Source organism: Trachemys scripta, chromosome 12 (genome assembly GCF_013100865.1).
Source record: "Trachemys scripta elegans isolate TJP31775 chromosome 12, CAS_Tse_1.0, whole genome shotgun sequence".
NCBI classification, from domain to species: domain Eukaryota; kingdom Metazoa; phylum Chordata; order Testudines; family Emydidae; genus Trachemys; species Trachemys scripta.
In genome coordinates, this window is record NC_048309.1 from 4065699 (window position 1) to 4092454 (window position 26756).

Consider the following 26756-nt stretch of genomic DNA (forward strand, 5'->3'; position numbering starts at 1 on the left):
GACTTATTCAAGGTTCCAAAATTGAAGCAGGTCTGGAAAAACATGCACTCACATTTCCACTTTTAATCTACTCAACAAGAACAAACAGTGAAAAGAACTAAATTTATATAAGGCAAGACTGATTTGCAAACAGCCAGAAATCATTCTTTGATTTGCACATGCTTTTTGATTCTTTCCCCCCTGCCACTGTACCTTTTTTAAATGGGATTGGGCAGGGGTGGGTGGGTGTGGAAAATGATATTTCACCTCAGGATGGCTCTCCAGGGTGAGGCGGCAACTAATCCCTAGTTGGCAAAAATGAAAACTCCTAGCAGACGTAACTTTTCTACAGGTCACTATTTATTAAGCAAAGCTACTAATTTCACTTACGGCAGTTAATTTGTCAGACAGAATTCAGGCACATCATTATACTGGATTCTTGGTTATCACACCTTTGAGTTTTGTTGGCTTAAAGTGTGTGTGTATATATATATAAAATAAGCTGTGACTTGGATAAAAATGTGCAATATGTTCTATACAGATATACTCCTGGTTATTAAAGGAAAGCTACAAAAGCCTTATTTGCATAACAATTCACAGCTTTATTACAGAAAGGCCCAAGCAAACATGAATATTCAAGCACAAATTTATTCTAAGAACCTCTTTTAAACATGATACATCTTCTGAAGTACAACTACATTTAACTGAAATAGTAATTGGACTAAGTTATCTCCTTGGGGCTGGACTTCACTTTTCACTATGTTATGGGTTCTACAAAAACTTTTTACTGTGGTCCATGCTGGGATGTGGAGCACTCTCTCATCTGGACTGCAGGCTGGCTTTGGATAATCCATTAAGTATCATTTTGGAAAACGTAGCTAATAGTTTTTGAAATCTGCCATCTATTGCTGGTGACCCAGAGGGAAAACTTCAAAGCTTGCTAGGCCAGCTACTCCATTTAGTTTGTCTTAGCTAGAAATTTCTAGAGGTCCCCCAGAGTCCTTTGAATAAATTGAGAATGCACTGTAGTACCATCTCCCTGAGTATTTGAACAATCAAACTTCTAGAATACAAGGAGTTCAAAGTGCATGTCATTTGAAAGGTAAAGTTCTGCTATATTTGCAATAAGGTCTCGAATATGGTCTATGAATTGGTTGTCAGGCCGTTAATGATTTCCATATGACCTATGCAACAAATACATTTTTATTAGAAAATCTAAAATCCTATTCAATTTCTAAAATAAAAGGTGTTCATGTGGAATATACCTGTTCTTTCAATACACAACTCCAGATGTCTGAATGAACATAAAAGCAAGACAAGACAATTTCAACAACTCTCCAAAATCTAGACTTGTAGAATATCTGAAAACAATATTTCAAAATCTAAAAAATCTAACACTAAGCCTTTTTGAAGCATGCTAAAAAAATTTGGGTTTGCCCCTAGACTGGGCATGTTCTAGCAGAACTTTGTATTCAAATGAATATCCTTTTAAAAACTAAAGATGCATATTGTAAGACAGATCACTTAAATACCAAGTACTTTAGCCATCAGCTTATCCTCAGATTCCCCCTATTGACACATTACAGAGCAGCTCAAATATGGGCAGGAATTATATTTTCACATGCAGAATCACAGAAATGTGGGGCTGGAAGGGACCTCAAGAGGTTATCTTCTAGTCCATCTCCCTACACTGAGGAAGTATTAAGTAAACCTATATCATCCTTCACAGATATTTATCTAACTTGTTCTTAAAAATCTCCAATGATGGAATTCCACAGCCTCCCTTAGAAGCCCATCCCAGTGCTTAACTATACACCTCTACCCCGATATAACATGACCTGATATAATACGAATTTGGATAGAACGCTATGGTAAGATATGAATCAATGAGATTACCACTGAATGACAGGTGCACTGGGGCTAATGGCCCCCACTGGATTAGCATCTTATCTCAGAATGTTAAGATTTTCAAAATCCTTTTTAAAAGAATTATTTTGTTTCAAGGAGTGATCAAAACTCAGAAAAAGCAGTAGTAACTACACTGTACTTTTAGATCTCAGATTTTTTTCAGATTGCAGACCACTGAATTCAAAAAATGAACTCCTACATATCATACATAAATGCAAAATTGACCCTTCCATTATAAAGATGAAAATACTGAGCCATTTACAGGAATGTGTGATTCACAAAACAGGAGAAAATACTTTAGCAGTGTGAACATCTGACTCACATTTTAAAAAATTCTCTATTCATTCAATATTCAAAAAAGGGTATAACTAAGAGAAAAGGCTGGATTAAAAAGATGAAAACGGTAACAGAATTTTTGTTTAAAAGTTGGATATGTATAGATTGGGGAATGGTATAGCCTCAACTCAAGATGCAAATACATTAAAGCTGCAATAAAGACACTCAGAAGGGAAGTGCTCTCTGATCTGTGGAGTTAAAGCAGATTAGCAGAAACATGGCTGTTATTATAGGGGGGGAAGAGAAGAGCTTTGGAGCCAGGGGAAAAAGGAATGCAGGGAGGGGAAGGGAAACAGACAGAGCTTTGAACTAAAGCTGGTTTAGGGTGGAGCCATTTTAAAGCAAGGGTGTAGCCAGGGAATGAAAGTCTGAGTTTAAAGCAGTTTCCAGAGAGACTTGAAAATAACCTGACCTAACCCGTTAATAATGGAAACTTGAAACTGCTATTCCTGTAAAGATTGAATCTCATTAATTTCATAAATTTATAACTGTAGTTAAGTGAAGTATCTGAACTCTTCCCTGAACATTCTAGGATGAACTAGTCATTGAACATTCTTCAGACCAATACAGGATTAATTGTATTTTCTTTGTTTTGCTGCAACTAGCAGCTATTTAAAGCGGATTTCCTTGTATACATTAAAATTATACATTTTGTACATTTAAAACAGAGTGTACCAAAAGAATTTAAAAATCTGGGCATTTTCCTAATCCAGTGGAAGGCAGAACATGGACTAAACTGATTTAGACTTCAGGAAAAGACTTCAGGGGGTGGTATTCGAGCACTGAAACTGTAATCCCTGCAGGTCTGGCTTTAATTGCCAAACACATCTAAATAGTAGTAAGGTAACCATAATACCCTGCATCATAACCCTGGCTTAATTGCTAAATTGCCAATCTGTTTTTAATTAAGTTACTTTTTTGAGGTGGCATGTTGTTTGAAGCTCAAACTGGAGCAAAACTATTACTTTGCTCATTATATATACAAATACATACATACATACACACCGAAAAATTCTGATATCTTTGCAAGATTCTTAACCTCTAACTTTCCCAACCACCTTGCACCATAATTCTGTCTATCCGACTTAAAACAAGAAATATTGTGATCTTTCACAAACTGAATGTAAAAATGGCATAAAAGCAGTCTAAATAATGAAGCTCTAATAATCTACTTAAAATTTGAGTCCAAATGTTGCTTTTATAATCTAAAACATCCCAGATTACTCTGACAGCTCAACTTTTCACTAAACCAGTTTTAAATTCACTAATGTTCAATTTTATATTTAACACTGGAACTCAAAAAATAAAAAGGAGATTGACAGGTTACAGCTTCATCCTGCTCCAGTAACACTAAGCATCACTGTTGTAGATACTTGTGTCTTTGACGAATTATTTTCTGTCCCCCTTTTCCACATCTGTACAATCGCAGTGCTAAACAAAAACATCCTAACTATACGGCAACCAAACAGTGGATCTACAAAAGAAAGCGTACAACCTACAGTATCTGTAAGAGGTGCAAAAAAACTCAAAATGCTATATTATACTATATATTGTGTCTCGTTAGACATTATGTCCTTTGACATTCAGTGGACAGATAATTGTATATCATTAAGGTCTACTTAATAAAATCTACAACAGAATGACTGAGGCTTTGGTTTCCTTTATGGAGTCCACGCAAAATACAAAAGGATAGAGTCTAGGCCTTTTCAAACAAAACTTGATAGAACTAATAGCATAAACCTCTTTGTTAGCTAATTTATAGAAAATTACTCTGGAAAGCAATCAATCAGTCTCTTCCAAATTTCACTTGATAGAATTGTATTTTATAAACCTCCTTGTAAAAATTTATCTACATAAAAAACATATTATATAAACCTAGAAGAAGAGTTCACTGAAATTTATGGGCTCACTCAAAAACCACCACAACCGCCATCTTGATGGTTAGAAAGAGAGACCAAAAACAAAAGTCCAAAGGCTCCCCTTGAGCTTAAATATATATTTCAATAGCCCCTTTCATTCAAGGATTTTATTATGCCAATACCTAAAAAAGTAAGTGACAAGAGGATGGGAATTCACAATTCCATTAACTGCAGAAACTTCATGGGGCCATTGGTACAAATAAACCCTGGTCTACACTACAGAGTTAGGTCGACATAAAGCAACTTAACTGTGTAAGTGTCTACACTAAAATGTAGCTCTCATCAATGTAACTAGCCCACTACACTGACTTAACTCTACCTTCGCGAGAGGAGTAGCATAAGGCTTAGGTCAATGTAGTTAAATCAGCACAGTGTCAGTGTGACACTGCGTTGCTTACATCAACTGTTGCTGCTTTTCTGAGTCGTCCCACAATGCCCCACACTGAGTTAAACGAGTGCAAGTGCTCCAGGAAAGGATGCAAACCACCAACACAAGAAGTGTAGTGTGGACATGCAAAAACAATTTAATTACTGTGGAGGCAATAATTCAACATAACTTAGGTTGACTTAATTTTGTAGCGTAGACTTGCTCTAAGTAACGGGTGAGACGCTAATACCTCTACAATTACAATGTCAGTGAACCAAAACACTACTATCTGCCTATGACATAACGAGGCCTCAGCTGATGATGATGTCTTGCACCTTCTTTTTCTACATCTTACATACCATTGTGTATTTTGGTGGCTTGCTGGAAAATATGTATTTTTGGGAGAATTAACGTTTTGAATTCTTATAAACTTTTACAATGCCAGTTCGCTGAATGGTAAGTATCCAATCTCCCCCACTCACTAATTTTTAAATTAATCCAGATATATTCAGGAGGACTGATCCAGGTTACTTCTTCCAAGCGACATCCAAGGAGCAGCAGACTCCTCTGTAATTGTCCTTGAATGCTGAATATGAACTACTGAACCCGTATGTATTCGTGTTAAATGGCCCTCTACCCTCAAATTTGTTTCCCCTAGAGCAGACTCTAGAGAACCTTCAGTCTCTATGATGATATGTGCCAATTAGACTACCAGCTCTGCAGACAGATGCCTGCCATCCACATTCTACCGGGGAAGTGGCCCTTTGGTGTCCCACTCACTGAACAGAGTTCTGCTGACTAAGGTTAACAATCCATATTATGAAGGGTTAGATGACGTGCATCCCACTCAGATATACAGAAGACAGGAAGTCATATAAAGGGAAATTATCTTGCACAAAGATCTCAAAATAACTTTCTTGCAGAAGAATTTCATATACAAGGCCTACTTAATTTGTGATACTGCAGATCCCACAATATTAGACTTCCACCACAATTTTGATTTTAATTAGCTTATTTTGCACAATTTAAATATATTTTAAGGTTTGCACCACACTTTTTCCCCCATTAGTACAGTAGAACCCCATTTCTCTGAGCTGACAGTGGCTGGGGCTCCCGCTGTCAGCCCTGCCCCTGGCACTAATGACTGTAATATAGTTGCAGCAAAACGTCTGGTTATCAAAAAAAATTAACAGGCATAACAATACTTGAGTGTTTGTATTGTTTCAGCAAATTTTTCTTAAACAAATTGGTCTTCTCTGGCTTTTCCAAATTACTGCAATTAGTAAAGGTCCATTATTACTTTTCTACGATTTTTCATGTCTTGTCCACACAGTTCATAGGATGGGGATCACTACACACATCAGAGCAAGATTTTCAAAACAGCATGCATGCAAACGTCAACGCGTTCAGTGATCACACACTTTTCTTATGTACTTTTTAACCTGAAAACAATTTTTATGGCTGTACACATTTGTCTTTCTTCCGATGTCATGATTCCCTATTTGTGATGGAGAACTCCAACATTTTCCCTCATGTTATGAATATCTACAGCTCAATAGGACAGTCTGATGGATAAGGGCCTGACAGGCTGAAAAACCTTCAAAAAATACATCAGAAAGTTGCATCATCACGCTTGGCTGACCTATGGATGGCAGTGGAAGTCTACAGATAGCAGACTATGAATAGCCTGGACCACAGAGGGAGCTATGAAAATTTGAAAATGGTTTAGTAGCTGGGAGCTATTACATTTAAAACCAGACTGAAGATTTCAATGTGGGAGACAAATGTATAAAATGCTGAAAGTGGAAACCAATATGGCTCATTTGTAATGGCTCCCAGCTACCAAATGAATTTACATTTTAATGTCCCCACCACCTCGTTCTTTCTGTATAGAAACCTCCTGACCACTTAGTTTAGCTCCACTGAGTCACATAGGACTCAAGAATTGCCTAAATACAGTGTCTGGCTGGGCAAGGAAGTTTCTTTACCCATTACCTGACATGGTTTTCATTTTGCACAGGCAAAAACTGACAAATTAACTAGCAATAAATTGTCTGGTGATTGCTGCAAATTTGGTTTATTTACCTCCTTTTCAGGCTCAGAAGCAACATATCCCTCTTCTTACATAGCAGAACTTCTGCAGAGATCATTCAATTTTATTGTTAAACTTTAATATCATTGTCTCACTCACCAGATCTTTCCAAAGGCAGAGCTGAAAGAAAAGACACTGCCATTTAGAAAGAGGAAGAACAGGGAAAGAGATATTTTCATTGACAGAAACAACATATGAAAGTGCCTCCATGAAGACTATACTAATTATGAGTCAACAAGAGTGTTCTTATGTGCCAAATATATGGCAAATATGCCCACCGCTTGAGGAGCTGCAACATATGGCATCTGGGTTGCAGAAAATGAAACAAAACACAACTTTTTTTTGGAAGCTCAGTGTCCGTTAGCAGTCCCTGATGTACAACTCAGTCTATGCCATCGAGGCTCTTATACCATACCCATCACCTTCCACAATTAAGATTTTAACTGTAAGTTCTGTATTTCTATTTGATATAAAAATCTCTAGTAGGAAGATAGAAACCCTAGCCCAGCCAGTGATTTGTTAAAACTTGCCTTAGACAAGTCTGCGGAGAGACACACACATTACCCTGAACAAAAGTTTAGTAATTATACAAAATATATTGGAAAAGGGTACTTGGAAAATATTGTATGTTTGGAGATACAAATACTTTAAATAAAGTGGTCAAAATTTAAGGTGCTATAACTTCGTGCTTTAAGAGTACAATTCCCATCAAGGGCACCTTTTTTTGGTGGTGGTGGTGGTAATAATGGAGCCAACCAGCCAGGCTGCAATAAAGACAGGCAAGTTGGGAGGGAAATATGAACCATGATGGACAAAAGATTGAATCGCTCTGGCAATCTGAAATGCCATTGCAGCCTGTAGGAGACAAAGATTTTGCCTACCATGCTATATGCAGCATTTCAATACTTTGTCATGTATGTTCTGGTCTCATCTCCTGAAGATCTTTTTAGTATCCAAGTAGATGCATTATTTTCCTCCTTTAAAATCTGCACTTTTCTCTCTACAAGTTGCCAGTAATTCTTACTTTAGACAACTTGACTAGGTTATGTGATGATGTTTGGGACAAGCGCTGATAGGTGCCTCAAAATAATTTCTAACCTTCAAGGAGGCAGGGACAGAAGTCTTGAGTAGCAGCTTTAACACTAGGTCAAAAAAGGTTGCTTATTCCCTTACCTAACCTAGGCAAGAGGTTAGAAAAGGCATATGGGGGCATTAGTATTTCTCAAACTTCTGCAGTACTGTGCAAATTCTTTTAAGTTGATCTGTGAATATTTAAGAAAAATAGTGGAAGCTTATTTATGATGGAGAGTACATGGAATAAGGTTAATTTTTCTGCTGTAAAACCTAACAATTTTGAAGTTTGCATCTTGCTCAGAAGGAAAAAGTCTCTTAGCCATCTCATCCAGGTATAGACTGAATCTCTGGTTTATTTGCAAAAATTTCAGACACTTTGAAAACACTATCTAAAATGGGATTTTTAGTGCATATTACTATCTCTTCTTCCTTGCAGATACACTTCCTATATCCTAGGGTGATGGATTAAGTTATTACAGAAGGGTTGCATACCAATTTGTGGGGCTGTAATGTGATGTGGGACTACAGAAAAATTTAGTAGCGGAGTTGGAAAGAGGGATAGCTGCTGGGAAGGATGGGCGAGTAACAGCTTGGAGAGATTTTGAAAGGCTAGTGCCTGGGCATTTTTAGTAGAGGGGTGAGAATAGCTTGCAGGTAGGAGACTTCATATCTGGAAAGAGGGAAAATAATGAACCGAAAAGGATTTCAGTGGGGGTTTTTTGTACTACAATAGCTGTTAGGGTAAGTATACACTACAATCAAAAGTGTGACTACACATGTGTGAAGAAGCTATCTTGAACAACTATAGCAGCAAAAAGCAACTGAGAGTCCTGTGGCACCTTTAAGACTAACAGATGTATTGGAGCATAAGCTTTCGTGGGTGGATGCCACTTCGTCAGATGCATCCGACGAAGTGGGCATCCACCCACGAAAGCTTATGCTCCAATACATCTTTTAGTCTTAAAGGTGCCGCAGGACCCTCAGTTGCTTTTTACAGATCCAGACTAACACGGCTACCCCTCTGATACTATAGCAGCAAAGACGCAACAGCTGTAAATGCCTCCCCAAGGACCTTGGGCGGGTACATATTCTGGCAAAGAACAGAGACCATTTGTTCTTGGGGGCAAAAAGGTCTATCACAGGAAACTCCATTTGCTGGATATAAGCTTGAGAACACAAGTCCTTCTGGGACCATGGTTGGCAGTTTACCTCAGCAAATAGTATTCTGCTAGATCATTGTTCCTAATAGGTCAATAGAAATGACCTGTCGCCATATTCACCACTGGTCAGACTCCCTAAGGCAGCAGTTCTCAAACTGCGGGTTGTGACCCCGAAGTGAGTTGTGACCCCATTTTAATGGGGTTGACAGGGCCAGTGTTAGATTTGGTGATGCCAGGGGCCGAAGCCCAAGGGCTTCAGCCTGGGGCAGCAGTGCTTGGGCTCCACTCCTGCTTCCCCCCCACCAAGTCACATAGTAATTTTTGTTGTCAGAAAGGGGTCGCAGTGCAATGAAGTTTGAAAACCGCTGCAAGGGAAGAAAACCAAATACTAAATTCCACTTGGACTTGCAGTGTAAGTACAGTTGGTACACAGGCTACCATCAGCCAAGGCCCCCATCTGCGAAGGGAAAAATTGTGGCTTCCATCCCAGGAGAGGTAGACACTTGATGGGGTACACTCAGAAACCAGAAAGGAGACAGAGGTGCATCTAGACTTGTAACCATGACAGACCTGTCAGTCAGGATCTGAAGGCTTTGGATATCAAGGTCAATGTGTGATGGGAATCTTGATAACTTGTAGAAAGACATTCTTGCAAGCCAAAAAATATTGAGAAAATTTTGTGGACTAGGAACCTAAGCAGGGTATAAACAAGGCTGCTCTGTGTTATGACAGAGTATTTTAATTTTCAGAGATATCATTCCTTCACGAGTCTAGTGTACTATCAAAGGTATTCAAGTTTTATTCTTCAGTTCAGCAAGACCACTCTTCACTCCAATCTCATGGAACAGAACCCAATACATTGCTCTATTCACTCTCTTTCTACTCCTATAGCAGTCTTAAAGTATCTTCAAGTAGTGTTCAAGCTAATGTGCAAAATAAGAAAGTTAGTACAGTATTGCCCTTCCAATTATTAAAATCTTTTAGGTAAATAAGTTTGACATCTGTATTCAATAGCAGTTTTGCACAGAAGTGCCACACTAATTTTTTTTGTTATCTTGATAAAGAAATACTTCTTGAGGGTTTTTTAAACCTACTTAAATGCTCTGAACAACATTTCATGGAATATTTCGCAGTTATACATACCACTCCCCACAGAGACCAAACTGAACACTTACTTTAGAACCAAGGTTGTCTTCGTTTAGTAAATACTACCTTAGCAGCTTAAATCAATTAAAACTTTTTTTTTCTAGGGTTTCTCTTTTCACTTTATGTGAAAATGGAAATAGTTTGTTGACATTTTGACCCTTTAGTTTGAACACACATCAAATGCTTGCACTGCTCTGGTAGCCTACAGGCACTTTCTCCTCCACTCTTTAAAGAAACATATTTAAATAGTGAAGTTGATGCTATATGCTTAGAGAGAGTTAAAACATTGTATGAAAATATTAGAGGATGAAGAGACTGCATGTTTTCTCTTGCTTTTATTCTTGTTCAATTTTACAAAACACCCCTTTGTATCATTTAGCATTCTTAATTTCGCTTCAAAAATAACAGAGCGTGCAGCCAACTGAATTCTCCACCAGGACTACAGATGACAGTCCTCCAATAGCAGGCAGCAGGACTGTGTGGCGTTCTAATCAAACTATGTGGCTGAGCCTTCCACGCCATTGGCAACATTAGATGTTTCACAGCATAAAGGGTTTTGACTGGAGAGTGTTTGGGTTTCTCAGGTCCCAACAATTTTAAGGCATTTTAATATTAATTAGATAATAATTGCACAATGTACTTCTTGGAAATATGACTCAGTTGTGATGGTAGATGAATTTGGTAGCGATATCCCTTTAAACCCCATAAGATTAATGTAACAACTAGAGTCTCTCATTCAAAATACAGCTCTTACGTGTGCTAGTTGCTGAAACTTGGTTATAAGGTCCACAGACTCTGTATCTTGGAAAACTAATGTATTCAATTTTGGTTTGAAAAATTATCATCTACTGCTACATGACTTTTATTTCTTTATTTATTTTAAACCATTAACAAGCATTCCACGCTTTTGGGAGCAAAGATTCAAAAGATGAGTGGGAGTGTTTCCTTAGAAATAAATTTCTGAACCAGAACTACTGTGCTTGAATTGACATGTATTAGCAAAACCGTTAATCAATTTCTCAAACACACACACACATATACAGGCAGACGTTTCAATTATATGAGAAAAGCAACCATCTGTTTTGCAAGGCTAACAGCTCTTCCTGTGAAGATAACTGACCTCTGTGAGGCCAACCTTTAATACCATCAAATCCTATAGTCCAGAGTCTGACTCTATTTAATCCTGTAAAGGGAATATTCCTAACACTAACAGAACAGTCTAAAAAATAAACAAGACCTTGTCTGAAACTTCAGATGCTTCTTTTATATTCAGAATAATCCAAGAAGCAGCATTTTAATTCTTTACTAATGCTAAAGGGTTTATAACAAGAAGTTGAAAAATAAGCCAGCCAAGTTCTTAAGCTAAATCTCTGTAAAAAGCTTCTTCTTGGTTAAACAATTGTACAAAAGTTGCAATGTGAAAATACATTTCTCAAATTATATTTTAAAAGTTGTGATTCTAGTACATTTTGTCAGAAAAGACTTACTGTAAAGGCGCATACATCTTTCCACAAGTCTCAAAACCTTCTTAAAGGAACAGCGGAGTACTTTTTTCCCCCCAATAATTGACTTGCAAAAAAGAAACTAGCAGATTAACCAAGTGAAGGTCTAGTAATCATGTGAAGGTGGTTGCTCCTATTACTTGGCAGATATGAATACAGTGTAGAGATGTCAGTAAACAAGAACATCCCAGGAACTTTACCCCCTTTGCTCTGCCTAGCTACAAGAACAACTAAATAGCATACACTTAAAACACAGAGAAAACAGTATAGTGTTTTTTCCCCCAAACTGAAAAAAGGAGGGTGGATTGACAGGCATCTCATAGGAAAGCAACTGACAGGTAAGGCAATTAAAGTATCCTAAATTATGAGAAAACCCCCCCAGCATATCCCAGATATGAGGAAAGGGAAAGACAGACTGGCAAGACAATTTACAGTAATCCAAATAGCAATGGGAAAGGAACACAGCAAAAGTACTAAAGAAATCTGCATGAAAGACCCTTTCAGCTAAATAAAGTGTCCACAGATGCCAGGAAACATGTAAACTGGACCACAGAGCTGACCTAGCAAACTTCACCAAGCTAGAACCTTTTTCACCTCCCGGATACCACCAAAGATCTCAATGAGAGGGGATGCACAAACATTTTGTGCGATTAAGGCCATCCTTCAAAAATTGCAACTTATCTGTTTCGGACTATGACGCATTTGTCACATTTTCAGCAGTCTAGAATCTCAATTTACTCCAGATTCTTTTGCAAATCCTGCTTCTGCATTCCTTCCTGGAGAAAGTGGATCCAGACTTAATGGGGAACAGTAAGAATCTCTTTCCCCATTTGCTATTTCTATAGTATCTAAGTACCATGGTGCCTGTGGCCAATACAATGTTATCAGAACCACTCCACACCTTTGCTTTATTTAATTAACTGGCCTGCGGTGTAGTGGAATTCAGGGAAGCAAAGCAGTGTCTCTATTCACATCTGGGATAGGGAGTCAACAGATCCATGGATTATTCTCTTGGCCTTTTCACCAAGAATCTGAATATTTTGGGGTTTGAGGCTCCACTCTAGTGGGTTTAAATACAGCCTGCTATGGTATTTAGGACCCTTCTAATATGCAGTGTCTGTATTGACAAAATGTATGTTTCCCACTGAAATAAGCACCAGTACTCTGAAGGACTGGTAGCTCCTTTACAGTTCAGTTGTGTACACTAGCAAAGAATTTCAGAAAATAACTTACTATATAATCAACTCCATAATAGCATCAAAGTTTTAATGCATGAATTATTTCTGCAAAAAACAGGAGGGGTTTCTGGGCTAGCACTGGTTACTTCAAGTCCTAACAAGGAAATAAATTACTTTCATTCTTTTCCTATGTCAACCCAGCAACTCTAAAATACCCACCATCAAAAGTTACCAATAAATTAAGGGCACTTGGCGATGACAATGGAACCCTGTATTACTCTCCTCCCACTCCAAAAAGCCACAACCGATCATGCTTCTTCCTATTTATATAGGGTCTAGAGAAAATTCTAAGGCAGTACAAGTGCAAGGTATCAACACTTTCAGACTATAAACCTGTAATGGCCTTCAGGGAATCATCATTTTAGGCTGCCAGAAGGTCTACACTAACCTGTGGCCTCGTATTATTTGCAAATACTATTCTAAAAGACCTGATTCCAGGACAATCAGATGTCTCAAGATACTTCCAGTCAGATTTCAACAAGATGAAGAGGAGATGAGGCCTCAAAATCTGTAGTAAGTTTTAAATAATTTTTTCTCCTAGGTATCCCAAACAGACACATGACGATGGTGTATCAAGCACCAATTCCTTCAATTGAAGTAGTACTTTTTCCACCTTGGCTATGGGTTGAATGGCTAAGACCACTTTCAGATTAGCAAAGAGGACAGAGAACCTTACATAAAAAGTTAGGGACTGTTTGAAAAGATTTTCATTAGGGTGGAGGCTATTAAATTCACAGTAAGGAGGGGGCTGGCATTTGTTAAAAGGTAATGGTAACAAAACATGCTAAACATTACCTCTAACACTTTGCTTGCATATGGCATGCATTTGCCATCATCTCTTGTTTTTATCTATTTAGATGATCAGTTCTCTGGGGCTGGGGCATATCTATTACAGCTTTATGAGGTGCTTAGCATATTTTTGGACACTAAATAAATAGGTAATTAAGAAGCTAAAGAAACCAAAAAATATCAGTGACTAACCTAAGCTCAGTTCTGAAGCCTAGCAGTTTATTAGATTTAGTAGCTAGCAAGAGGGTTGCTTCCACCTGCTGGAGATGGAAAATATTAATTTGAGGCAGAAAGCCCTATTACGCATAGGAGTGGAGGAAGTGGTAAACTAAGCTCTGATTTTTTCCTATCTCCACCCACTGGAATGGTGAAGTGAACTCACGTGAATAGCCTATTTAATTAGATTTCATTTCATCCAACGTACCTGCAGAACTGGGCACAGGAAGGAAATTTGCAACTGGCAAGCATCCTAAGTATCAAAGATTAAGGAAGCAAATACACAAGGTGTGAAACAGAAAAACAGTGCGTCTTGGTCACTTAAAACACTTCTAGGGATTGATGCTGGCACTTTGATGGATCACAGAGTGCTCTCGCAGAAGTGTGCCGAGCAGCATTCAAGCCAAGCCTACTCTTGTGGCAGAGAACAGAGTCTTGTGGAGAGCTGGTACATATGCTGCAAAGAAGCAACATCACTCTGCAACAGTAAAGAGGAGGAGAATTCTGTCTCTGATCAATTCTCCAGCTGGCTTAAGTGGGAATACCACGGGCTGGCCAGCCTTCAGATACCTCCCTTCTTCAGAAAGATTGCCTGTATTCAGGAAAATAGTGTTTGCGGTGCAGCAGCCAGATCTCTGTAGGTCCCTATCTGTGCTGGCATCACCCCCGTTTGTTTATTTCTGGCATTTCACTCCATTTCAACAGTGAACAATAAATAAAAGCGACAAAGAGTCCTGTGGCACTTTATAGACTAACAGAAGTATTGGAGCATAAGCTTTCGTGGGTGAATACCCACTTCGTCAGACGCATGTGGTGGAAATTTCCAGAGGCAGGTATAAATATGCAGGCAAGAATCAGTCTAGAGATAATGAGGTTAGTTCAGTCAGGGAGGATGAGACCCTTTTCTAGCAGTTGAGGTGCGAACACCAAGTTGGCCAACTACAAAAGCAGTTTCTCCTCCCTTGGGGTTCACATAATTGCTTTCGTAAGAAAAATAAATCTACATTTGTAAGTTTCTCTTTCACCATAAAGAGATTGCACAGCGGTACTTGTATGAGGTGAATTGAAAAATACTATTTCTTTTGTTTATCATTTTTACAGTGCAAATATTTGTAATAAAAAATAAATATAAAATGAGCACTGTACACTTTGTATTCTGTGTTGTAATTGAAATCAATATATTTGAAAATGTAGGAAACATCCACAAATATTTAAATAAGTGGTATTCTATTATTAACAGTGTGATTAATCATGATTAATTTTTTTAATCGCTTGACAGCCCTAGTTTTAACACACAAAATGTAGATTTAAGGCCATCCTAAACTATTTGATAGTGTCCACTGAAGCAGATGTCTGAAGACTGCTCTGAATCAATGCTGGAAATCTCTTTTGGGTGGGGGTAGGGTGTTTTTGTGACCATTTTCAAGTTAATACTGTTCAGTATCGTAATAATTAGGAACTCAGTGACACAGACCCTATTAATTCCAACAGCAGAATCTCTGACGTATGTTTTAAGAAACTATACTTTTAAAACAATCCTCGAACATATCCCTGCAATTTAGTTTTGCAGTTCCATTTTTGCAGCCATTCCAGCATACCTGTATTTTACTCTATAAACCAGTCCAAAAATGTCCGCAGTTTGAATAATATAAATGCTTGAGTGGTTTTTATGGGGTTGTGTGCAAGCCAGAAATACTTATGCTTGAATAACATCATAGGCACTTAACGGGAACAACAGGCTTTATTCAAGAATACTCTGAAGTTTGAGAACTATAAATCCAAAATTCATTGTAAGCCAATATTATCATTTGGCATTGTTGGTTTAAATTAAAATTATTTAGGTTTTTATCATTAACCAATAAGGATGATCAAAATTATATGCAAGCTTGTTGCTGCACACAACAAAATAAATCCAAAAATATTTCTAGACTGTTACTCATTCCACCTAATTTGACTTTCCGTGACATTTAACATTCAAATTCCAGACCACAAATATTTCACTAATACTGCCCTTCAACTTCAAATAGTATCAATTATGTAGAATTTTTTCCTAAAATTATAGTTGTTTCTTACAAGAAATATGAAAACATATAATTGTATTTACTTTATACATTACACCTCTCTCTCTCACACATACACACACCCCTCCCTTTTTCCTGGCTTTATGTACCAGCATGCAGTAACGTAGATTTGGTTAATAACTCATGACAGGCTGGGATTTCCAAAGAAGGCCAAGGGAGTTGAGCACCTTGTACTCATTGAAATTCTATGGCAGTTGGGCACTTAACATGCTCAGGCTCCTTTGAAAATCTCAGCTATAATTTTGATAGGCAAATATTTATTCTTGAACCTAAATAATTGGTGGATAAAGTGAATGTAGCTAGACAATTTTCATATTATTTTAAAGATAAACACTGATGAAGATTCAAAAAGAGTCGAAGAGTGTGTTTGTCTTCCTTGCAACGCATTTAAAGCTGCTCATCTGAAAGACTGCAGATATTCATAATAAACTAATAGAGGGTCTAAACCATAAAACTACATGAGGACTTCCATTCGTAAAGCCACTAACACTTGGCTGACAGTTGATTAAGGAGGAACGTGGATGCTATGTTGTCCTTAATTGCCCCTTCTGTCAACACCATAGCTGTTCCTCCATTGAGGAGTGATCTAAGTAGGCCATACGAGTGAAACTGGTGCTCCTATAGGTACCAGAAGGCAGTGTTAGAAACAGTAATCTCATTAAGATGCAGAGATTAGAGCACATGCAGTAGCAATTAAAAGACTCCTTACTCTATACAACCAGTGCTCCTCAGCCCTGACCTGAAATGATTATTTTAGCAGGTGGGCAAGTCCAATTTCAGTCCTTTACCAACACTGCTACTAAGAATGGCAGTTTTGGTGACAGACAATTGTACATCAAGGACCTGACTTAAGCCACTATTTTATTCACAGACAAATTAATATCTATGAGATGACTATGACTTCAGTTCTCTACTATCCAGAGATAAGTTTGGATAAATGACCTAAAGATATAAGGTTCTATATTCCATTATCAATCCCCAGAAGTTCTTAATATTTTTATTTCAGTGAATGACAACAGTGTGCCATAAGCAAAATACTATCTATATTTGCATTACTACGGCTGTTCATTGCTGAAAATCAAAAGAAAACAAAAACAAAAACCTTACTTGAGTCACGACTGTTGTATGGCCATCCTGAGGCAGATAAAAAAGATGGCACTGGAGAGCTTGCCCGGCTGTCAGTCTCTACTTGCTGTGTAATATGACGCACAGTTTCTTTATTTTTTCTATTCTTTCTGCGTCCAGTGGGTTGCCAGCCATCCCCTGCTCCTTGTTCTGAGAAACTGTTCTGTATTGCACTATCCTTGGCAGAACGCAATTCATTCCCTCCATAGTGAGATGGTGAAATTTGCTCCTCTTTGATACGCAAAGACCCATAGCCCATGTCACTGGACCAAAGAGACTGGGATGAAATGTCATCGTGGCTATCTGTTTTTGGTTCCTGATCCTCTTTTCCATAACTGCTCCCTCCTTCATGACAGCTAGCAATGGCCGAATCTCCAGAAGAGTTCGCTGGACTTGTTCGTCGAGCTAACCACGGAGAAATACTCCTACCAGCCACCACTGCTGAAATCAAAGCATCTGTACTACTGCTGGAAGCGGCCCCAAGTTCATAATCAACAAGATCATCTGAGGCATCAGACTTTATACTTATGTCAAGAGCTGCTTTTATGAAATTGTGACAAGCTTGTACAATATCAGTCATTTGAAGATAGCTAGCAGCTGACATCACCTCAATGACATTTCTGCTCGTCAATGCTAAGTGTGCAGAATACATGAAGTCAATGATGGCTTTAAAGCCCTGTGCAGTTACAATGTCTAAATGAGTGACTGTGGCCTGGTCAGATGTCTTCTGCACCTGGCAGTAAAGAGTCTTGAAGTAGCGGCTGCTCCCGAGCAGAACATTTTTGTGAGCCTTAAAGATCTTCCCCTCCACTATAATGCAAACATCACAGAGGATGCCATGCTGTCTCTGCTCATTGAGCTCACGAAGCAGATGACGGTAATGGGAGGCAATCTCCATATCTTCCTTTCGGTTATTCATTTGGGAATCTTTGTGTTTTCTCGTCCACAGACTCTGGAGGGAGAAAGGAAAGTGTTACTTCAAAATGCAAAACAAACGTAAAAATGTATTTTGTCAATAGCACTGGTGAAAGGAAATGAAACTGCACCACACTAAATGCTCTTCTAGGATTATCTTGTCACCATAAAACAAAAATTATTGCCTAGCACAGACAGTGTGTTCCTTATGTGATTAATCTTATCCATAATGCTAGTATTCAAATAATTCATATTTTTAAGAGAAATCAGAGTGGAAGTTCAATCTCAAATATGCAGGAACATCTCAGACATTTTACATGTACCATTGATTATACTTAAAATTAACACAGAATTATGGTGAAAAAGATTATCAATAAGGGCTTGTCTACACAGTGGGATAATGCACACTATGGGAGGTGTGATTTCAGAAGTGCAGTAACATGTTGTGCATTAACTGTTGCGTGAATACCCTTCTGGTGTGCACTAAAGGTTCCCTAGTGTGCTTTAACATAGTACTGTTTCAAGCAGCACTAAGTCAGAGAACACTAAGGAATCTTTAGTGCACACCAGCAGTCAGCATGGTCCAATTAACGTGCAACACATTAGTGTTGTAGACAAGCTTTGTGTTATTGAAATGGTCCAGGTAAAATACCTGTCAGTTTTTTATCATTTAAGATTTGATTAACAAGAAGTAGAGTTGAAACTATGCTAACGGATGCAAACCACTGAATAGTACCCTGTAGCAGTAGTATGTCCTCAGGGGGGAAAAAAAAAAAACCTTACATATAACACACTAAATACTCAAACAGTAAAAGCCAATTGAAACTAGCCATTTACTTTGCTATATTGTTGCTTTGGGGCTATAATGCTGTTACGGTGTCAGAGAAAAATCAGACAAAGATCTGAAGCCACATTTTGGAATTTTTTAAATCCTCACTCAATCAAGTAAAGTTGTAATGTATGAAGACTATGAAGTTAATTTCACCTAAACTTTAACTCCTTTTCTATTTACGATCAAAACATTTTTAGTGTCATGATAAATAGTATTGTATACAATTTATTTGACAGGCATACTTTTTGAACTGAATGGATTTGATTTATTCTCTATATAACCACCCTTTTTTCAATCAAGGGCCCCTAAAGCACTATTTGTTCACCAGATACTGTGGATGTATGCATAGTAAGGATTCTCTGACTCCCAAAACAGTATCTGTTGCATCAGACTTGGACTTTTACCCACTAATTCAGAAGACCCTCACAGCAGATTCCTGCCAAGACTGGATGACGTTACTAGCTTCACCAACATCAGTATATTTTCCCTGACCATCTTTAATTAACTGTCAGCAGAAGTCTCCCCTCTTAAAGCTACTAAATGTTCAAGCTTGTTTCTTCTAAAGAAATTCATAAAACAAGGTTGGTTAAGGTTAACTTTTTTTCCATAATGCAAGTAGGATCAAATTCACTTGTGAATTGATAAACTACTATTTAATTTTCCAGTATCAGCATGAACATAGTCCATATATGGTTTTCATACAGCATTAAATAAGTCACCTCTGTCCTATAGTCTGATTGATTTTTCTTCTGTGATGCCAGGAATTAAGCTCATTATCCATTCAGCTTCTATCAGACATGTGTTGTCCTTCCAGGATCTTGAGAGAATTATTTCTGTTGACATTATGCACATTATCTTTGTCTCTCAGGTGAAATAATTCCATCTTCAGAAAAATTATTTTGAATACATGAAGCTGGCAAAGCCAAGACAATCTTCTGAAGCACTCCTCCCCAATACCATACCTCAGAATTCACTAGTTTTTCCAAAATTTCAATTGTATGTGTAATTAGTTCCATAATTATTTTAAGGCTTCTCCAGCAGAATTTTTGCCCATCTCAAACCTAGTCTACTCATCTTGTTTGATCTCCATTGTAATAATTATTCTAAAATGCAATTATAAATTAGGGTCTAATTGTTTAATAGCTGTGAGTCCATAGGAGCCTCCATTATAAAGCAGAGGATACTTCCTTATTTCATTTAGAAACGGAACTTTGTTTTGATGAGGCAAGTTAACTGGAAGTGAGCAGTCCTGGGTCTGTCACTGAGCCTTGATCAAGCAGAAAACTCCCCCCTCCCATGAAAACGGGCTGACAGTGCTATGCAGAAGACCAAAATATTAGAGGTCTAGGGCCGCCACAGCTAGTATGGGCAATTATAAGTATTTCAACTTTTTCCAACTGCATTTTTGGTATTGCTCTGCGAAGCAGAAGGCTCACTCAGAAGTAGAGAAGCTCCTTGTTTCAAGGCTGGAACAAAATATCCATGGCAAGGGCAGACTATTCCTCTGCCTGGAAAATCTGAGTAGTTTTACCATACTCCCTGTACTGAGTGCCTTACAAGTCAGTCATTGCACAGAATGAAAAGTTGTGATGCCTTGATTCCTTCCCCATCCCATGAAAGCAGCTAATATGCAAAACTAAGTCATCTCCAATGACTTTCAGAAATTGGGATGTGGAGATAGTCTAGATCAATAGATGTATAGTATGCTATAAGACTTCAGAAGATGAGCGACTGTTTCACACATTGCTTTGTCTGCAGAGGTTCCTTGAGGTCTGCAAGAATATAACTGTCTCCTCAGGAATGTGAAAATCCCATGGCGTAGTATCTTCTGGTGCCAGTCACATGATCTTTGACCAGTGATGCTTGAAAATAGTAGCCTCTTCCAAAGGCAGAGGAACCCTTGGACAGGTAGAACTGGTAGCCATGTGTTATTTTTGGTGTTTAAATTCCAGATGGAGTAAGCCCTAGATTTTCCTCCTTGGGAATATCTATCCTCTTCCTTGGGAGTAGCCAGAAGCTCTTTTAAAGAAGCACCAGGGAAAACAAGACCCATAAGAGGGCTAGCCTTTCTGGCACGAATTAAAAGAGGCTGATGCTATGTACCTGCAGAATATCTGGATGACATCACTGCAGGTAGATTTCCAGGTTCAACAAGAAGTCCTCAGATATAGGTGTTGTGGAGATTGCACTGGAAGACATTACACATGCCACAAATCTTGGCCCTCGTCTACACTACTGCGGTAAGTCAACTTAAATTACACAACTCCAGCTACGTGAATAACATAGCTGGAGTCGATGTAGCTTAGGTCGACGTAGGGGTTGACAGGAGACACTCTCCCATTGACTTACCTTGCTCCTTCGTTCCCGGTGAAGTACTGGGTCGACTGGAGAGCGCTCTGTCATCGATTTAGCGGGTCTTCACTAGACCCGCTAAATCGACCCCCAGTGCATTGATTGCCAGAGTGTCGATCCAGCGGTAGCGTAGACATAGCCTTAGAGACCCTATTAGGCAGAGTCTTCTCTCATCAAATTAGGCAGAGTCTTCTCTCATCAAAGTGAGAGAACATTTGAAAATCAGTTCTTCCAATGTTTGGACTTGGAAAGAAAAAACTGTTAGATCTGTCTAGGCTAGAAATACGGTGATCGATGATTAGAACATGACTGCCACAGCATCATAATTTTGTACCAGTGGGCTCGTGAAAGCCCCCTTCTCAGATGGAAGGACAGTATTTTTGATTAAAGAGGCCACTGCTGCATCTACTTTTAGAGGCTGTAGAAGTCAGCTTTGCCTTTTAGGAAATTGGAACAACCTTATAGGATCAGATGTGTGGTCCATCAATCCATTCAAAGGAAGATGCAAGAAATCTCACAGTTATGAAGTGAACAGTGTGTGTGTGTGTTCGTTCGTTCTTTCCTTTCGGTGTTCCCATTCCAACATGAAAGTTTACACGAAAGGGAGCAACTTCTTGGACTTCGTTGGAAACAGGCTCCCCTTGGAGTTACTTTTCCTTATTTTGCTATGAATATCAAGCGTATTTAGCAACATTTTCACCCATCTTGAAGAATTTAAGCAGCAGCCACCTTTCTTGGGTTTCTTATTCAATGCCTTCCATCTCAAGTTCAGAGAATTTCCCTAGCATTTGATAAGGAAGACCTCTGCCACTACTTGTGTTTCCTTCAGCTTATTTTGGCTATATGTATATTTTTACTGTGTGTGTTGTCTGCCTTCTGGATATATATCTCATTACTAGTTATCTTCCAACAGAGAAAAGCCATTTGTACCACAATGATGAAATCAGTGTAAGTGTCTAGATTGAAGATGGCTAGGATAAAGGAATCTGTGCTAGCTTGTGATGTGAATCTCCTGCTCCTTTTCTTAGTTTTTTGGTTTGTTTTAAATTCAAGCAGGGCTTCTTTAACTAGACCCTTTTGAGACTGAGCCCCTGAAGCTGACCTGGATCAATCTTTACTAGCCTTGTCCTTATAGACAGAGCACTTGCTAGCCTCACTGGATGAGGAGAGCGTCTAACTGGATTTGGCTATTTCCTGTTCAGCATATTCTGACCAGATTCTAGAGTCTAGCAATAAAGGACCAAGTATCGCCTTCCCTCCCACTTACCAAGACCTTGGCAGAAGATGCAGCCTCTGGGCAGGATGAAAGAATCACGAATCAAAGAAGGGCAGGAGTTGGATGATACATTTGGGGGGTGAAACTCTGGACTCTCCCCAAAAATATTTCCCTATGGGGCAGGGTCTTTGGAGTGTAGGCCATGCAAATCTGCCAGGAATCTTGAGGCGGAGGGCTGACAGTAAGTAGCTGTGATATTGTCAGACAAGACAGAGGCAGACTGCATGAGAACTAAAGCCAGTCTGAAGTGAGGATCGGCCCAAATAAAGTGGGGGAGCTCAATTATTCTGCTCTGAGTTCAGGCTCTATTAAAATATTAAATACAAGAGTGGTAAGAGTACTGGAAACCAGGCTCTGCAGGGCCATGAAAAGTGGCTTACTGCAAAAGCACCGTAGTTGTATTACTGTAGCACCTAAAAGCCTTAATCATGGACCAACATCCCACTTTGGTAGAACAAACACAAACAAAAAGACCACCCTGTCCCACAAAGCTTACAATCTAAGGATAATACAAGAGACAAAATAGAGTAAAAGAAAACAATGGGACAATATTGGTCAGCATAACAAACAATGGTCTCAGCAGTTAGACCATTGTTGTGCTATCAACTTTTTCTAGGTATCATGGAAAAATAAAAGTTTAAGAACCGTTTTGAAGGAGCATCTTTCGATAACTTTGCGGATGTTTATGGAGGGGCTCCTCCCAAGTGTGATGGACAGCATAGGAGAAAACATGAAAGTGCTTATTTAAAACAGTTTAATAAGTAGGAAATGGAGGGTGGCATCAGCAACCAATCAGAGGTGGGAGTCAACTTCTTGATAGACAATGACATGACAGGTAGGGTGGAGATAGGCCGTGAAGGGCCTTGAAAGTGAAGACAAGTTGCTTATGTTTGATGCAAAGAGATGTGCTGCATGCTGAGAATTTTCTAAGCTTCGGGTTCTTAGATTAATCTACTTGAGGGAAGGGGAGCAAGCTAGCTCTGAGACTAACAAAAATCACTCAACTGTAAATCTGAAACTGGCAGAATAGCTACAAAAGAAAAGTGGAAAAAACTGATAACACCTCACTACTGGAAAGAAAGACTGAATTTCTCATTCCTGTCTCCCTAAATTTAAGAAAGTCTGGAGACTGCTATCTTCAGTCTTTGGAGAAACTTCTTGTGAGTCTTTCCAGAGGGAGTGATAGGCAGGAGGAGACAAAAAAAAAATACTTTCTGACATCAAATATATTATTTGTGAGGACTAGTGGCCATCCCACCAAGAGAATTCCACATTATCTGTCATCTTCAAATTTGTGGGCAATAATAAGAATATTTGTGTTCAGTTTGACTAGTAAAGTTTAACATCTTCCAATTTGAGAGAAACAGTTATAAATTACTTGATCCGTGTCACAGAACCGATCACTTTATATACTTTGTTCCACATTCATAACATCATTGTACTTTTTATATAAGAGGTCTTTGGGGGAGAAAATTAAATATGCCTCAAATTCAGAAGAATTAGTTTTTTTGTCTACCCATGTCAAACTAGAGCATCTGTTTTATGTCAAGGATCACTGGGGAATTAGCACAAGTTAAATTTAAGGCAATTTGCTAGTAGTTAATTCAGTAAGCTTCAAAATCCTCCTCTCCCGTGTTCCAGTTTTACACACTGCTTTGTGGTTTTAAGATTTTGGGTTTTCTACCCTCCTTTGTGATTAGATATAGCTATTTATGAGAAATAATGGAAGGAGTTCTATAGAAATGTAGCCCCTCTAACAACTAATGGAAGCATCTGAGACTAAAGAAAAATAAATTGTGGAGCAGAAGTCAATTTTAGAAAAACAGATCATCACAGACAAAACTATTAAAATGTGCGCTTATCAAAGCTCTTTTTAATACTCTAAACAAGATCTCAATTAACTCGGATTGGATTATTTAGGCCTGAGTTCTACTTAGTATTTAAATGTAATGTGGCTCCTCAAAGAGTTAAATAGAAATATTTAATAAGAAAAGTCCTAGTTTTGAAGAAAATGGCATTTTTTAAAAAATGAAAATATTTACTAGATGAAGTCATACATGTGCCCAACACATTTCTACTAACCCAGATGAAAGATTTCAAAAAATAAAATAGTCAATAACTGACAACTTCTGGAATGATTTCACTAACAATAATAGGGTCCATTAATAGATGTACTAAATTAAACGAACATAGCATCAGAGTATTAAAATTCAAATCTCAATTAACTTAAACTTGAAAGCTTTACTATTAAGTGTATGGATTAGCATTACTCTAACTTTGGTTCACGAGGGGTTTTAGTTCTACATTTTGAAACATCTACTGCATGGTCTCCACATCTCTGTGAGTGAGTGAATGAGTGTGACAGACAGACACACACACCTCTACCGATCTCTCTGACATGCTTTAATTCTCCAAAGTCTAATGTTAGTAAGACTCTTGAAAATGTATCTCTTTTTGTTTAATCTGAAGTTCCAGTTTTGGATCAGAACAGTCTGCACAGTTATCAAATGCAAAACAAGGTCCCTTCCAGTTCTAGGAGATAGGATATAAAAAAAACGTAAGTAAGAGCTGTATTGGCTTTTTTGGCAGACATTCTGTTGCCAATATTTCACTCATCACAAAACAGTATTACCTACTTAAATAATTACTGAGGTCATTAAATATTTTCTGAAACTATATTAATTTAGGAAGTTAACCTCTTTACAAATCCTTGCCATATAAATATCAGGAGACAAAACAATCATTACAACAATGAGCTTTAGAGAAACTTACAGTAATAAAATAGAGATCCGATGATTAAATAAGGTGTTACCATACTACAGAGTGAGCATCTTCATATTACCATAACATGATGTTTTGGTGATTTTATAAAACTGAGTGAAACTTCTGATTACACATTTAACAAATCAGGTAGCTCTATCAGTTGTTAATATTCAAAAAAGTTGGAAAGTGCGTTTCTTTTTTGAGGGGCGGGGAGTGGGCGAGGAGGGGGAGAAGAGATGAGTATACTCTGAGTACTGAATAAATCGTAACCAAATAGCTAAGTAACTACAGTATTTGTCCTCTGTCTATAGTGTTGGGTACACAATTGGTGCATCAATTTTTTACATAACCACCACCTCCCACATTTCTGAATGATTCCTCTAGTGTTGGACTATTTATCTTTTTCCAAGGCTACCAGTAACCTTGCAGCTACTAGCAGATGAGAGATTAATTCTTCACTTCCTTATGTGTGACCATTTCTCATAGAAAGCCCAGGAGGATTACCAAAGGATCAATGAATATCCAACAAATTGTGGTATTTGGTAATAAGCTGCATACTAATACTCTCTAATGAGTGGACATGTCCACCATATATGCATAAATCTTCTCTCACTCCACAATTTCTTCAGCTATACACACACACCCCTGACCAATATGAGGTACCCTTGAAAAAGCATTTTAGTCTAAATCTCAGATTGAGAATGCTAGTCCTCTTTTCCAGATCAAATCCCATTTTTCTTGGGTAATGTGTCTATCCAGATCCTTTCACCAGTATATCATATGTGATGTCACTAAAATTTTAGTTTCATAAATTCTACCTTTGCGCTGCTATGTATTCCTCCTTAATTCCACGGAATTTTACTTTACGCAACCCATTTCCAATACACAACTATAACATGCAAACGTCCAGCCTTTAGGAAAAACTTCAAATAGAATGTATTCAAGTTTAAAGTGTTGTATAATTTCCTACTTGGAAAGTATTCATTGGGGTTCACAACAGAAACAGAGCTTCCTCAAAAAAAAAAAAAAAATATTAGCAACACGTTTATAAAATATCCAATAATGTGGTATGAACTGAGGTTGAAAAAGTAGGGCACCACCAACCCAGACCTCCATCTACAACAGTCTGTCTGATTTCCTATGGTAGTTACATAAATACTAACAAGCAACCCACTGCTTACCTTCACTGCAGTGTTAGCTTGCATTAACTGCACTCAAGTTAGCCTAGTTCACATGACAGCGGTCCCACAAAATATTTGAGCTGCACAGAGTGTATTAGCAGCACAGAATAGCTGAGCTCCTACTCCATTACTAGCTCAACCCACACCTCCTGCCCCGACTAGCCCGCTAGCTAGAGTTTAAAGCACCACTTCACTCAATCTAGAGTTGTGTGTGTGCAAGGGAGTCAGGTTAGGGCAACCCTCAAATTATACCTCAAACTAACACTGCAATATGGCAATCCCCGATAGAATCACTGTGCTGCCTAAGGACAAGAGTTCCCCTCATGGCAGGTATGCAAGAGTCTCCTCCCAGACGGGTGTAGCCTGTGGATTACAAGTCTCCTGTTGGTTCAAGAAGTGAGAAAAAAAAATATATCAGGCTGTCAATCGCAGTTAACTCAAAAAAATTAATCGCGATTAATCTCTGTTTTAAATCACACTGTTAAACAATAGAATACCAATTGAA

At 38.3% G+C, this 26756-nt stretch overlaps 1 protein-coding gene across 5 annotated transcripts in view; it reads right to left on the reverse strand.

Moving 5' to 3' along the window:
* The window catches only part of ZBTB46 (zinc finger and BTB domain containing 46), a 100958-nt gene that overhangs the window by 56099 nt on the left and 18103 nt on the right, over positions 1 to 26756 (reverse strand). For all 5 annotated transcript variants that reach the window (XM_034786616.1, XM_034786615.1, XM_034786613.1 and 2 more), the window contains one exon: positions 16915 to 17884. In XM_034786616.1, coding sequence (XP_034642507.1) covers positions 16915 to 17851 — 937 coding nt within the window. In that variant the 5' untranslated portion in view covers positions 17852 to 17884. The remainder of the gene's footprint in view (positions 1 to 16914; positions 17885 to 26756) is intronic.